At 40.4% G+C, this 14814-nt stretch overlaps 1 protein-coding gene across 3 annotated transcripts in view; it reads right to left on the reverse strand.

Moving 5' to 3' along the window:
• The window catches only part of LOC136864694 (ATPase family gene 2 protein homolog B), a 265266-nt gene that overhangs the window by 1455 nt on the left and 248997 nt on the right, over window positions 1-14814 (reverse strand). For 2 of the 3 annotated variants that reach the window (XM_067142014.2, XM_067142013.2), the window contains one exon: window positions 2664-2921. In XM_067142014.2, the coding sequence (XP_066998115.2) occupies window positions 2664-2921 (258 nt within the window). Of the gene's footprint in view, window positions 1-2663; window positions 2922-14814 lie in introns of those variants that run through there. The other variant, XM_067142015.2, reaches the window with a different exon arrangement.

A 14814-nucleotide genomic window follows, 5' to 3' on the forward strand; every position in this document is an offset into this window, starting at 1 on the left:
CGGGAACCAAGAAGTTTGAAAGAAATGCAATGATGTTCTGTTTACGACCTTATCATGTACCGATATTGACACATGCAGCAAGTACTCAGATAGCAACAAACAAAACAAAATCAGTATACATTTCAGGCAATCAAGATTAGATACCTCAGAGGTATCGTAGAGAAGATAAGAAAAAAGTAAATCAGAAACGAAAAAGAGGATTGGAGTTTCAAAACCAATTAGTTAGTTAGTAAGGTTTTATTTTACCTGGCAAGATTAAGGCCTTCAAGCCTTCTCTTCCATCTAACCAGGCACTGAAATATACATATATTACATTGTATTACTTTACAATCATTAGATTTAAATACAGGACTGGATAGAAACAAGCAAGCTGAAATGGTATAGGCACATGATAGGCAAGGGATAAGATCAAGTTCCGAAGAAAGTCTCTGCAGATAAACCAAAAGGAAAGAGCCCACAAGACAGGCCTTAAAAGAGGTGGATGGATACAGTAAAGGAGACTACAGATAAGATACTAGGAGAGAGAGAAGAAATATTCAAAGCAGGGAAAGAGTGGTGGAAATCAGGCAACAATGGAGGTCCTTGATTCATAACCTGACCCAGAAGAGAAATGGAACCAGGAACTGAAGTAGAAGTAGTACTAGTAGTAATATTGCATGACTGGACTATGAACACACTGTAAGTTTTCAGTTTAAGAAGTTCAGTTTTCTTATAGGTGAATCCAGGTCATTGACTGAATGATCATTGCACTTGCTTTTCGTTCAGAGATTCCAGGTTCAATTCCCAACCATAACAGAGATTTTAGCCATGTCTGGTAATTTCCTCCAGCTCAGCAATTGGGTGTTTGTGTTTGTCTTGTTACACCATCTTCATTTATAAAAAAATACCTACACTACTAACTACCAGAGAAACACATACTATAATTGTTGAATACATCCCTCCACATACGGTAGGTGCAGGAAGGATATCTGACTGTAAAATGGGGCCAAGTTCATACGAACGACATCACACCAGCTCCCCAACAGGAAGTGGGGAAAGTAGCAGAAGAACAACAAGAAAAAGTTGCTTTATAGGCTGAGAATTTTTGAATACTCATTTCCTGTGCAAGATGACGCACAGATTTCTTTGGAAAATGTTCAAATATAATTCTGCTATTCGATACTATGTAGTACAGTCATTGAGTTCATAGACTGCCCGCCCAGTGTCACTGTGGTGTAATAATAATAATGTTATTTGCTTTACGTCCCACTAACTACTTTTACGGTCTTTGCAGATGCCGAGGTGCCAGAATTTAGTCCCGCAGGAGTTCTTTAATATGCCAGTAGATCTACCGACACGAGGCTGTCGTATCTGAGCACCTTCAAATACCACCGGACTGAGCCAGGATCGAACCTGCCAAGTTGGGGTTAGAAGGCCAGCGCCTTAACCGTCTGAGCCACTCAGCCCGGCTCACTGTGGTGTACTATAGTACATAGATTTCACTACAGGATAGTGCCATGACAGTTCTTTGCTATTCTCAGCAAGAGGCAGTTGTGTGCATACAGTGTAAACAGAAATATGGTCTCTGTTGTGAACGGTAGTTGAATGTGAGCAGCAGAAATTAAGAATGACGTAGTTTGAGCAATGGGCAAATTACAAGTTCTGCCAAAATTTAGGCAAATCCGCTAGCAATATGTTTGAGATGATAAAGCCAGAATTGCCCGTATCACCACGATGGGGAAAAGCCATGAAAAGGCAGGTCAAATGACTAGGCGATATCTGCACTGTAGGCATCAGTCGACAAACTTATTGACTGTAGTAGTATAGATATTTTATCACCCTATAAGTATCACTTTAACTGTTCAATATGATGTGCAATGACACATAAGCTGCTTTAAAGTGTAGATCACGTTTTATCATCACAATTAGAACTTACTCGGGGACTGCTTACCACAGAAAAAATCCATAGTTATAGGAGGGAGGGGGGAGCTGATAGTGTAACAAGTTTCAGAACTTGAGGGGCTGTCTAACCAAGGCAGAGAATTATGTTAAGTACACCCAGAAGAATGTGAGTTTATCTGCCAGGAAGTAGTTAAATTTAGAAATAAGGCCTCCACTTCTAGAAAGGCACATGGTTCATTTGTATTTCCCAGCTTCATTAGGAGGATGAACATCAACTCACTGAGGGGTCATTTTGACAGCTGGTGAGGTGAGAAGAAATGAATTTTAAAGAACAGTGTTTGATGCAGAGTGTGTCCACCTATGTGAAGATGTGGAGATCGTCCTTGTCCTCTTGCTTTTTCATGTTTGTCCTTGTCTACTTCTTCTATTAAGATGGAACAATCAAGAAAGATCCAATGGGAATTTTTCTTTTTGCAAGTTCCTTTACGTTGCAACGACACACACAGGTCTTATGGCAACAATAGGAAAGGGCTAGGAGAGGGAGGATGTGGACATGGCCTTAATTAAGGTACAGCCCCAGAATCTGCCTGAAGTGAAAATGGGAAACCGTGGAAAACCATCTGTAGGGCTGATAAAAGTGGGGTTCAAACCCACTATCTCCCGAATGCAAGCTCACAGCTGTGCACCCCTAACCGCACAACCAACTCACTCGGTAGGAAACATTTCAAGGGATATGAACTCTTCCAACACATTAAATAACTTTTCTTTGTTTTTACACTTACCTCTTTACAAAGACTCATCAGATCTGCACCAGAGAAAAAGTCAGTGCTTTCGGCTAAAATATTCAGGTCTACACATGGACTAAGAGGTGTCCTAACCAACAGCTTCTTCAAAATATCCTGTCGACCCCTACTATTTGGTGGGGGTACATACAACAACTTATCAAATCGTCCAGGACGGAGTAATGCATCGTCTAACATATCTGGTCGATTTGTAGCAGCAATGACAATCACCCCATTGCTGTTAAAGAGGGCAGGTTCCTGAAACATGAAATACCTTCAGGTAAAGTGATGAGCTAGGAAAAAGTAAAGTATATTTAGGAATACTAAAAAAAAAAAAAAAACCTAATCCCATGGCACTACAGCCCTAAGGGGCCTTGGCCTACCAAGCAACCAATGATCAGCCCGAAAGCCTGCAGATTATGATGTGACGTGTGGTTTGTGCAATGAATTCTTTTGGCCGTTATTCTTGGCTTTCTAGACTGAGCCCACAACCTCACCATCAGATAACTACTAAATTGTTCTCATGTATATTGCGTGGATTTCAGAACCAGCCCTCAGATCCAAAGAAAAATCCCTGATCTGACCAGAAATTGAATCCAGGGCCTCCAAATAAAAGGCAGGCATGCTACCCTTAAACCGCAGGGCCAGCAGGAATACTACCATTCTTTAATGTCATTATTCAATTTAAGATTGAGGGCTGTGTAAATCAACAGTTGTTTCTGAAATTTACTATGAGTACAAAGCTACCCATAAGATTAAATGTTAATGAACCAAAAACAAGAAATAAACATACAAAACATATATGATATATTCTAACAGTTTTACATCAACTTAATGGATAATGGTGTAAAGCCTCCATTCCAAATACAAACAGTGAAGTTCTCTTCCTCTTCATATTAATCCCAATCTTTATCTTTCTACCAACTACGGACACAAAAGGGTATAAGTACACTGTTGGCTACTCTCAAAGTATATATTTGTTGCTTCCCCAGTCAACTCCAGGAAAATGCAGGAGTGGTAAGCTACTTTACTTAGAGTCATAGCTGCTTCCCTTCCAATTCTAGCCTCAATAAATGATAAATGCACACACTGACACTGCAGTAATGCAGGCTAACAGACAGACAGACAGACAGACAGACAGACAGACAGACAGACAGACAGACAGACAGACAGACAGACAGACAGACAGACAGACAGACAGACAGACAGACAGACAGACAGACAGACAGACAGACAGACAGACAGACAGACAGACAGACAGACAGACAGACAGCACATAAAGCTATCAACCATAATGTGACACACTGCTAACTGGAACAACTACTACTGCTACGTGATTGGTTAAAATCCTTGCTTTCCAGTGTCAAATTATACGAACTGAGAATGTGAAAAAAATTTCAGTCAGTCTAACATACTGGTATTTCAACTAACAGTGCCAAGATCCAGTCCCACAACTTCGAGCCTTAGAGACGAGAGCACATACGCAGCCAGTCGTTTTGACCCTCTTTGTACTACATATCTTTTGTTGAATGAATAAAACCTCGCCTCAGCACCTTGAAGCCTACCCTCACAAGGGAACAGTCAGTGTTACGGGGTTACCCGTGGAGCAGAAAGAGGTTAAAGAAGGTGCCGGGGTGAATGGGTCTATCTACAAAGTTGAGTTAATACTTTAACAGGTTATATTTCTTTCCCAACAACAAACTTAACAATATTTTACAATGAATAATCAGGTACAAAAGCAATCTTGAAACAAGATTAAGAAAGTCCAAGATTCGAGAATTTTACAGATTCTGGGCTTCAAGCCCCTCGTTTTACAATTCCTGAGCTCCCAGCTCAAATTTATAATTCAAAATGAGAACTAAATTAGTCAAGGCAAAAATCCCCCTAATTCAAAGAGCACTTGCTCCCAAAATTACAATGGCAAGCCTTCCAGAGGCACTCTTCACAGTTACAAAACTTGAAAAAGAGCTAACAGACTCTCAGGTTTCCAAGCCTACTCAAGGCAACATCAACTTACAATCATTGGCCTCTCAAGGCACAACTTACAATTTGAAAATGATTTATACAGGGGTATTTAATACCCAACCTACGGGGCCTTCATGACAAAGGAACAGGTTAAATAACTGGCCCAAACACAAGATGAATGGGGGCATACACTGCGCTCCAAGATAATGAAAACTTAAAAACTTACAGGGCTCTAGGCCGATGAAACAGCGGCTATTCCCAAACCACTGAGGTGACTGGCATAGAATTTACTTTAACACATTACAGAAGGAAAAACAGTTACAAAACGTAGTCACCTCAAACCAAGATGAAGGGGAGCTTGAGAGGGTACATCACTCTCTATCCCCGATTTACAGTTAAAGATTTTATGAAATTTTTACATTAGCCAAAGGAAAGTTACATTTTAGAAATGTAGGGTACATGGTTAAAGATTCGGACCTTCCCCTTGGAATAATTTGCGGAGGTAGCAAGAAAGAATAAAGTTATGTGGCCATTACCTTGTAGATGTTCTAGCTGCCGATGAAAGAGGCCGCCCGCCTCCTGCTTAAAAACATGCACTCAGAAAGAAGATGATCAATTGGCCAAGAAACGTGAAAAGCCGTAGTTTATAAACCCTCAGGGAAGGATCGAGATCATTCAAGACTAAACCAGCCACACCCTCTCAATTTGATTGGTTAATCTCAAAATTACACTCAGAATCGAACAAGAACCCTGTGATTGGTTGAAAATTAATTACATAAATTTTTGATTGGCCAGATTCAAAACTGGCGGAAAGAAAAAAAGGAGGGTTGCCAAACCGAAAATAAATGAACATAGATCAGTTATGGAAAACCTAGGAATACAAAACTTCTTTAAGTTTTAAGTTCTTACACCTTGCACCAGGGTGCATGATCATAGTTTTTAGTAGTGTCATCTGTGGAAGAATGTCCAAATTTCTTGATGAATGGCAAACAAAACAAGGAGGAATTCACTCAGTTTAGGAAACTTCACAACAAAATAATTACTTAATTTTTCAGTGGTTTGAACCACACCCCTCCCTTACCAATAATATACTACGTAATACAATACGCACATCGGGAGATTCGAGGTGTGGACCCCGACTAGGAAAGGCTAAGACACAGCCCTGAACTGGAAACGTCCCTCATTAAAAATGTACAACAGGGATGAAACTAACTACTAGCAATAAAATTCAAATAAATTTTAAATGAGGGTTTATTAATATACTAAGATTTAAAAGAAAAAGAAAATTAAGCCACCAATAGAAAAAATATAAGAAGAATACATACTTGTGTTCATTTGGTTGTTGAAGTAGTAACATAAATCCCTGAGCACAGCATTTCTCAAAAACCCAAATTAATATTTAATTTACGGTGTGCTCACCGTCTCAATTATAATTTCGCTACATGATTAGCTAATTTGAAAACAATCCACATGGATTTGTTTGGTCATTCTTTCCACGAGATTAATTACATTGTTTTACATACGCGTCCATCAAACTCCATCATCATCTCGACAACAATAACTATAGAAGATAACATCCACAAGCATCCCGGAGAAGAAACACAGAGCAGATATATTAAAGGAATGCAGGTATCGGGATGGCTGAGAGAGAATACAACACTGGACCAAAGAAAAAATGTCAAATCCAAAGGGAATCACAGGCATGAGCATCACCAGAATTTAAGTAAACAAACATGGCAGCCTCACGCGCAAGCAAACGGTCAAAACAGGGACCAAGGCAAAATAATTAACACCGTACCAAAAAACAAACACAAGGTACGGAAACAAGATCAAAAGGAAAAATTAAACTGACCGATACGTCATCTTTTTACTCCCCACACTCACGAACACACACCCAAACATTCAGACAGACCCTGATGGTCACAAACAAAGGTCTCACATATGTCAGAGTAACGTGCACAACGCAAATATTTCATCAGCAGGATAATAGGTACTCATTGGTCACGCATAGGTCCACCAGCATAGCACTCCATACGACACGAATGGATCTCCACGTCGACACGCAGGGCATACATTCATTTGAGGGCAAAATACATTAGAATGCAGTGCACATAAATAGAATTGATCAGAGACCCAGTTACCCATATCACACCATCACAATAACATCAACAAACACGCGGTCCATTCACGCCGCAGAGCAGAAAGATGCATGTCAATCAGCTATGATTAAAGGCACAAGAAAACCAAGAGATAATCATGGGACCAATATAAATACAAGGATAAACCATACCTGCAATATCAGCCATCAAATTAAAAAGCAGGATGGCTGTATAGGCTGAGTTTAAATCGACTAAATACCCATTTGCAGCTCAAAAAATCCACTCCGATCTGCGGAGAGTCCATTTTATATTCCTCTGTCATAACCACAACAAACATACGAGTCAAAGAGATAAAGTTACAGACTCGCCAGAAAGAATGATCCTCCATGTTCACAACTGAGGGTGCTGCCCTCTGTAGTACAACCTTGGAAATAGTTAAGTCAATCAAGCAAAAGCTGATACAAGCTCTTAGCAATAAGGGAAACATCACTTTTTACGGACATGCTATATTAGCATGTCTCACTGGTGACATTTTCTGATTAAAGTTCTAATTTCTTGTTGTAGTTTCCACTTTAGTTTGATAGAGGAGTTCATTTAGGCGCTAATTTTGAATGCGTGACCTTGAGGTGTACAGACCTCCCTCCCCCCAAAATATCCTTCCTTGGGGTGATGCAAAGAATTTTGAGAAAACATTTCCAGTTGAAGAAAATTTCTAAGTCTTTTTCGGAAGTTGATTTGTAAAAAAAAGTCATTAAATGCAGATTTAGATTGTCCTTGTTGTTGTAAAAGTTAAATACATGTTGATAGATTTGACGGCAAGACCTGCCGCCGCTGCCAATACCCAGTTGAGGTCGTCCGGATCCCTCAAGTACCCTGAGATACACCTCTCCCGCTACTATGAGAGGGGTAGACGTGGTGATGGTCGCCGCAGATTAGATGTACAGTCCCCAGATGAGTTGGCAGTGGGGTCACCGCACTTCAGCCTTTGCCGGGAGATGGTCTCCAGCGCGCTGTTCACAAGGAGTCTTCACGGGAGTGGAGTGGGCCCTTACCCCACTTCTGTTTTTCTCACCAAGTGTTGCAGTACGGCAGTGAACGGCAGAGGGGGCACTGAAACAGTAAGATCTAGGCGACAGAGAAGTGTTGTTGGAGACTAGAGAGTACGATCTTTATTTGAGAGGCAGAGGTGCGGGCGGCGTGGAAGGTGCTTGTGTGCCAATAGTGCGTGAATGCAGGAGACGGGGACTTGGTAATGGCCACTAACGAATTGACATCACGAAATCCAGAGGGGAAGATCGTACATACAGATCACATACCAAATTTGATAACATAATCGGGGCAGAAGGCCTCGAATAATAATTTTTAAAAATATAATATTCCAACTCTTGCTAAATTTAGTGGCTAAAGTTAACAATGATATTACACAGGTTTCACCTGGGAGAGGTGGACTCTAAAGATACTCTCTGTGGCTGGATTGCTTACTAATAAGGTAACTGGTATCAAAAAATCTGAAATGACGCACGGCCCATGAAATTTGGGGGTAAGCTTGCCCGCAGGAACAAAATTCCTAACCATGACTTCATCTCCGACTTTTAAAGTGGTGGGCCTCCATCCACGATCATATCTTTCCCTAACCTTTTCATGGGAAACTTTAAGATTGGCCTTAGCCTTCTTCCATAGATCTCTAATATAATCAGGATCTATTGTCTGTGGTAATACATCATTAAGTGACCAAAGGTTAGACAGCGGGGAGTTAGGAACAAATTTAAACATAAGAGAAGCTGGAGTGAACTTGTGAGACTCATGAACCGCCGAATTTAGGGCGAACGCCAGCCAATGCAGGGAAGTATCCCACCTGGAATGATCTTCATGATGAAAGGCGATAAGAGCAGATCTAAGATTACGATTGACCCGCTCAGCCGGAGATGGTTGGGGATAATACGCCGAAGTAGTTACATGTGATACAGACAGATCAAAACAGAATTTACGAAGACGTTGGATGTAAAGGCTTTAGCATTATCAGAAACAATATACTGACAGGGACCAAAAGAAGCAAATATGGTATTTAAACAAGAAATGGTGGAGTGAGCGGTTGCCAACTTAGTCGGAAATAGCCAGGAAAATCTCGTGAAACCATCTACACATACTAGAATGAATTTATTGGTGTTCCCCTTTGAGTGGGGGAAGGGGCTGACGTGGTCTATATGGAGGCGTTCCATGCGGCGCAACGATTGGCGAAATGATAATAGACCTAGCTTAGTGGACAAGGTGGGTTTACTAAGCAAACAAGATTTACAAGCTTTTACCAATTCTCGAATTTTGCCATCCATACCTTTCCAAATGAACATCTCTCAGATCTTTTCCCGAGTTTTGAAGATGCTTAAATGCCCCCCTAATAGGGTTTCATGATAGTACTTGAAGATCATAGGTACAAGCACGGCTGGAACCACTACTTTCAACTTTTGGTCATGCCTCGACGGGCCACATAAAACCCCGTTTCTCAATACATAAGGGGCGACATGTTCCCCAGAAGAAAGGGTTTCCATAATAGGAACCAGCACAGGATCTCACGTTGATATTTTTCAATATCCCTAAACAACATGGGGTCATCAGTTAGAATGGCATTAATACCCGAAGGCATGGGCGTGGGAAGAGAAGAACTATCTTCCTGTTCGCTGGTCTCCACATCATGAGAAAACATGCGGCTTAGTCCATCTGCAACAACATTTTCAGATCCTATGATATGCCTAACATCAAACTGGAATGCAGAAATTCTAATGGCCCAACAGGCTATACGACCAGTACGACGTGGCCTAGCTAAGACCCAACGTAACGCTTGATTATCTGTTTCCAGGTCGAACTTGACATGTTCCAGATAGAGTCGGAACTTCTCTAGTGCAAATAAAACAGCCAAACTTTCAAGTTCATAGATGGAATATTTGGCCTCTTGGGCCGATAATGTCCTAGACGCATAGGCGATGGGTCGCCTTCCGAGTTGTTTCCTGAAGAAGCACAGCAGCCACCGCCGATGACGAGGCGTCGGTTTGAACGATGAATTTCTTCGAAAAATCGGACATAGCAAGGACAGGGGCACTGCAAAGAGCTAATTTCAGATCTTCAAAAGTGGCTTGTTGAGACGGTCCCCACTCAAATTTGATGCCTTTCCTACAAAGTAAGTTCAAGGGCGCCGCTCTGTTAGCGAAGATAGGAATAAATTTCCTGAAGAAATTCACCATGCCTATGAACCTGGCAATACCTTTGATGTCCTTAGGAGGTTTGAAATCACGGATGGCCTGTGTTCTGGAATGATCGATAGAAACACCATCAGGCGACACAATATGCCCTAGGAATGACATAGAAGGTTTAGCAAAAGTTACCTTAGATAACTTGACAGTCAACCCGGCCTTATGAAGGTGATTGAGGACCTCCTTTAGATGATCTAGGTCTCAGAAAATACGACGACATCATCAAGATAGTGATCAAAGTATTCAAATTTGATGTCGGAGAAGTCCCTATCTAGCAGTCTAGTGAGAACAGCTGCCCCCGTGGGGAGTCCGAAAGGCACGAGGTTGTACTCATACAAGTTCCAATCCGTGGCAAAAGCTGTTAGATGTTTCAATTCTTCAGCTAGAGGGATCTGGTTGTACACCTGATTGAGACCAAGGATGGTACAGAACTTAGCTTTCCGAAACCATGAAAAACAAGAGTGAAGGTCGGGAACAGGCACAGATTGTAACACCACCTTCCGATTTAATGCCCTATAGTCAATCACAGGCCTGAAGCCACCTTAAGGTTTCAGAACCAGAAAAATGGGCGACGAATGCGCCGACTTAGAGGGTCGAATAATACCATCTTTTAGCATTTGGTCGATGATCTGCTTAAGAGCCTTCATTTTAGGAGGAGATAACCTATAAATAGGAAATCTAACTGGGATCGAATCCGTAACCTCAATCTTGTACTCGATAAGGTCAGTAACACCAAGAGTATCGGAAAATACATCCGGAGACGACTTATATAATTTACTAATACTTTCAGCCTGCTTCTCAGGAAGATGTCTAAGTTCTAACATCTCATCCTGGGTAGGCGAAACAGATGAACATGACACAGAGTTACATTTGAGCAAAGGAATTTTACAATTACTAGCAAATTTGAAGGTGCACGACTTGCTCTGAATGTCGAGCACCAGACCAGTGGAAGACATGAAATCCACTCCCAATATTACGGGGCAAGACAAGTGCTTAGCCACAAACAATTTTACTTTCCAGGTGAATTTAGAAATACAAATTTTGGCAAGGATGAAATCTAAAATTTCTAGTGGAGAGGAATTCGCCAAAACACATTGGACTGAAGACGAACAATATTCAGGAAACTTACAGACAGACTTTGATTTGGAATACCGTTCGGCAGAAATAATAGAACAAACACTCCCAGAGTCTAATAGAACAGTAACAGGTTCACTATTCAATTCAATTTTAAGAAAAGGTACCATTGCGGGGGTCTCTGCCATAATCCTGAGGCATTCTTTAGGACCTTCAAATGATAGGTTAGAAGAACTTTTACCTGTACCGGAGCATTCGGTGCGTTTAACGGGGGCTGAGCATTGGGAAAATGACCCTGCCAACTCAGCAGATGATACTAGTCACCTTTTATTATCGGAGTTCGTGGGGGTTGCACCAGAAGTTGAGCAGGAGGGAGTGCTCTTGACATTAGGGTAATTCTTAGCTAGATGATTAAGGGAGCCGCATTTGAAACATCCTTGTGAAGAACCTGCTCCATTCTTAGTCCCACTCGATTTTATCACTGGACACTTATTACGCAGATGATCCGCAGACCCACAAGCATAGCATTTGTGGGTGATGAAAGTTCGGCGAGGTTGAGGCCGAAAATTACTAGAAGATTGAGGAGGCTCCTTAGTGACTCTTAAGGTTACATAAAATAAACTTCATTATTAAGCCCGTATTGTCGTAAGTATACGTTGAAGGTTGAGTCAAATGTTCCACCTTTACAATACCAAGATTCTTTATTAACTAATTATTTACATACATTTTTAAATATATCGGGACATGTTTCGTCTAACTTGTAGACATCATCAGCCATAAAAACCTTTGAGAAAAAGCTACAATGACAAGGACAAAGTAACACATTGAAATAATTCGGATGACCGAATATGTCATTTAAAATGGTGAAGAATTCAGAACTTTTCTGAGTACAGCACTTGAGAATACCGTTGACATTAAAATTAAAATTGTCCACAAGGGATGATTCAGTAAATTCTTTGCGTTAAAATTCTTCCTTTTTTTTGTGTGCTGTGTTAACATATAATATTCTGTTATGTCGTGAAGGCTTGATGATGAATTGCACAATGTTCATTCCAGTAGGACAACAATGCGTGAGAAATCTAGCGAGCGGATGTTAAAGCCGTCTTATTGGTATGTTGACATTTCTTGTTGAGAAGTTAGGTGGAATATTTGAACGTGATAACGTAATGTGGAATGTACAGTAGAGGGCTCTAGAACAAAAATAATGGCTGTTGTTAGTATTGAAATAGGCAAGTTTTTGTGTCTTGAGATGTAAAGTAATGAAAAAATGAAAATAAGAAGTGCGGCACATCTGATTTCTTACGTTCTCGCCTGTCTGACAGCGACTAGTTCAGTGTGGATGACTGTGGCTGACTAAGAGCGAGCTATGGAGGTCGTGTGTGAAGGGAGCCGGTACGAGGGGAAATTAGGGGAAGGTTGGGATTAGTAGGCAGGGAGCTGTCACGTGGATGCTTGTTAGTGGGTTTGTCAAAGTAATAACTATTGAGCAATGCCTCGAAAATTACGTTCGCTGTTTCTGAAATTTCATTCAAATTGTGAATGGGATTGCATTTATGATCTATATTAATATAGATATTTTCTAAAACATTGAGTAAAGTGCTTTTATTATGAAAATAAAGAATTTTTAAGTCCTGTTCTATGGAAGTGAAGGAATGATTTGACTCTGTCATGTGAGTGCTCATGGCGGAGTACCTTCTGTGTTTAGCGGCATTGATATGTTCCTTATATCTGACTGAAAAGCCTCTTCCGGTTTGCCCAATGTAGCTCACGGAACATTGGTTGCACTTTAACTTATATACGCCTGACCTATTATATTTATTCATAGTGTTGTTAATTTTATATTGGTTGTAAAAGAGATTAGTATTATTGTTGACTGTTTTAAAAGCAATATTGATCTTATGCTTCTTGAGGGTATTGGTGATATCGTAAATCTTACTATTTGTATAAGTGAAGGTGGCGTATTTGTCTGTTTTTCTTTTTGTTTCTCTAAGCAAAGTTGAACTGGATTTGTTAGTAACTTTATTGATTATCCTGTCAATGAAATGCCTTTGTTACTTTGTCCTTGTCATTGTAGCTTTTTCTCAAAGGTTTTTATGGCTGATGATGTCTACAAGTTAGACGAAACATGTCCTGATATATTTAAAAATTTATGTAAATAATTGGTTAATAAAGAATCTTGGTATTGTAAAGGTGGAACATTTGACTCAACCTTCAACGTAGACTCTTAAGGTGTCGGCATACCGCACTCCTTCAGCTGATACAGCCATAGCCTCTAATTCTGCCAAGGTTTGGGGACGAGACTCAAAACATAAATAGGATCTACAAGGTGGAGAGATACCTTCAACAATCATTTGCACTATTTGGTCTTCCGAAAAATGCAGAGCCAACACTCGGGTATAAAATTTAATATCTTGGATGTAATCCGCAAGATTTTCGTCCAGTCACTGCACTCTTAAATAGTACTTCTGTATTAGAGAGGACATTGCCCTAGCCGGAATGAAATTTGCCAGAAGGTGAGCATGGAAGTCTTCTATGGATGATTTATCAGCTATAGCTGTAACTATCTTGTCCGATAGGACACCTACAGAATACGGGTACATGATTTGAAGAATTTGGGAGTGAGAGAGGGAAAACACTAGTGCATGATCCTGAAATTCAACTAAAAATCTTAGAAATGAAATTACATCATTAGTGGAATTTATTGAAAATTTTGAAATTCCCCTAAGTAACATAGCCAGAGGATGGGGCAAACTACTAAACCAGGGTGGCATAATTGGTGATGGCCTAGGGGGTTGAGAAGCTTCTGATACAGCATTATTCAAAAAGAAAGGTGGAATTTGTTTGGGATACCAGACTCTGTTTCCAATGGGGCAGATGTTTGTTGCGCTGCTCCGGATTTTCTACTTTCTACCATCTTGGAAGAATCTTCCTCAGTCACAATGTTTATCACAGGGATTTGGTCGGTTTTGGGAGCAGCTGCCCCAGTCAACAATTGATTAACTCTATTTGACATTTTTGATAGATGGTCAACTAAATTACTAGCCTCCTTAGCATGATATTCTTTTAATTTTAGAGACAATAGATCGCTAACCCTGTTATAAAAATGGAACAGTCTAGCCTGTACTCTCTTAAGCTGATTAGGAGATGGATCGCTTACTTCAAAAAAACTTACACCGATGCTAGTTCAGTGTTGTTGTCAGTGATAGTGGATAGAGCCTCATTAATTTCTTTTTCCCCCAAATTTGGGATACAAATAGGTAATTCTAATGACTCTTTAAGTTTGGTGGTATCTGCCGCAACCGTGCCTCCAGACTGAACATTTCTAATAAGTAATTCATAGATCAATTCCTCTTTACGCAAGTACCCGGGATAGAGGACTTCACGAGGGCCTGACATGATAGAAAATTTACAAATTTAGAAAAAAAAATTTCCAGCGACTGAGAAAATTCTTAGAGTTCGATGCGGATTCTATGTTTAGCCATCAAAAGGGGCTTAATTGAGACCCATTCAACCATGCTCTGCTACCACTGGTTACGGGGGTTACCCGTGGAGCAGAAAGAGGTAAAAGAAGGTGCTGGGGTGAATGGGTCTATCTACAATTTCAAAGTTGAGTTAAAACTTTAAAAGGTTATATTTCTTTTCCAACAACAAACTTAACAATACTTTACAATGAATAATCAGGTACAAAAGCAATCTTGAAACAAGATTGAGAAAGTCCAAGATTCGAGAATTTTACAGATTCTGGGCTTCAAGCCCCTCGTTTTACAA

This window comes from Anabrus simplex, chromosome 2 (assembly GCF_040414725.1).
Source record: "Anabrus simplex isolate iqAnaSimp1 chromosome 2, ASM4041472v1, whole genome shotgun sequence".
In the NCBI taxonomy this organism is placed as follows: Eukaryota; Metazoa; Arthropoda; class Insecta; order Orthoptera; family Tettigoniidae; genus Anabrus; species Anabrus simplex.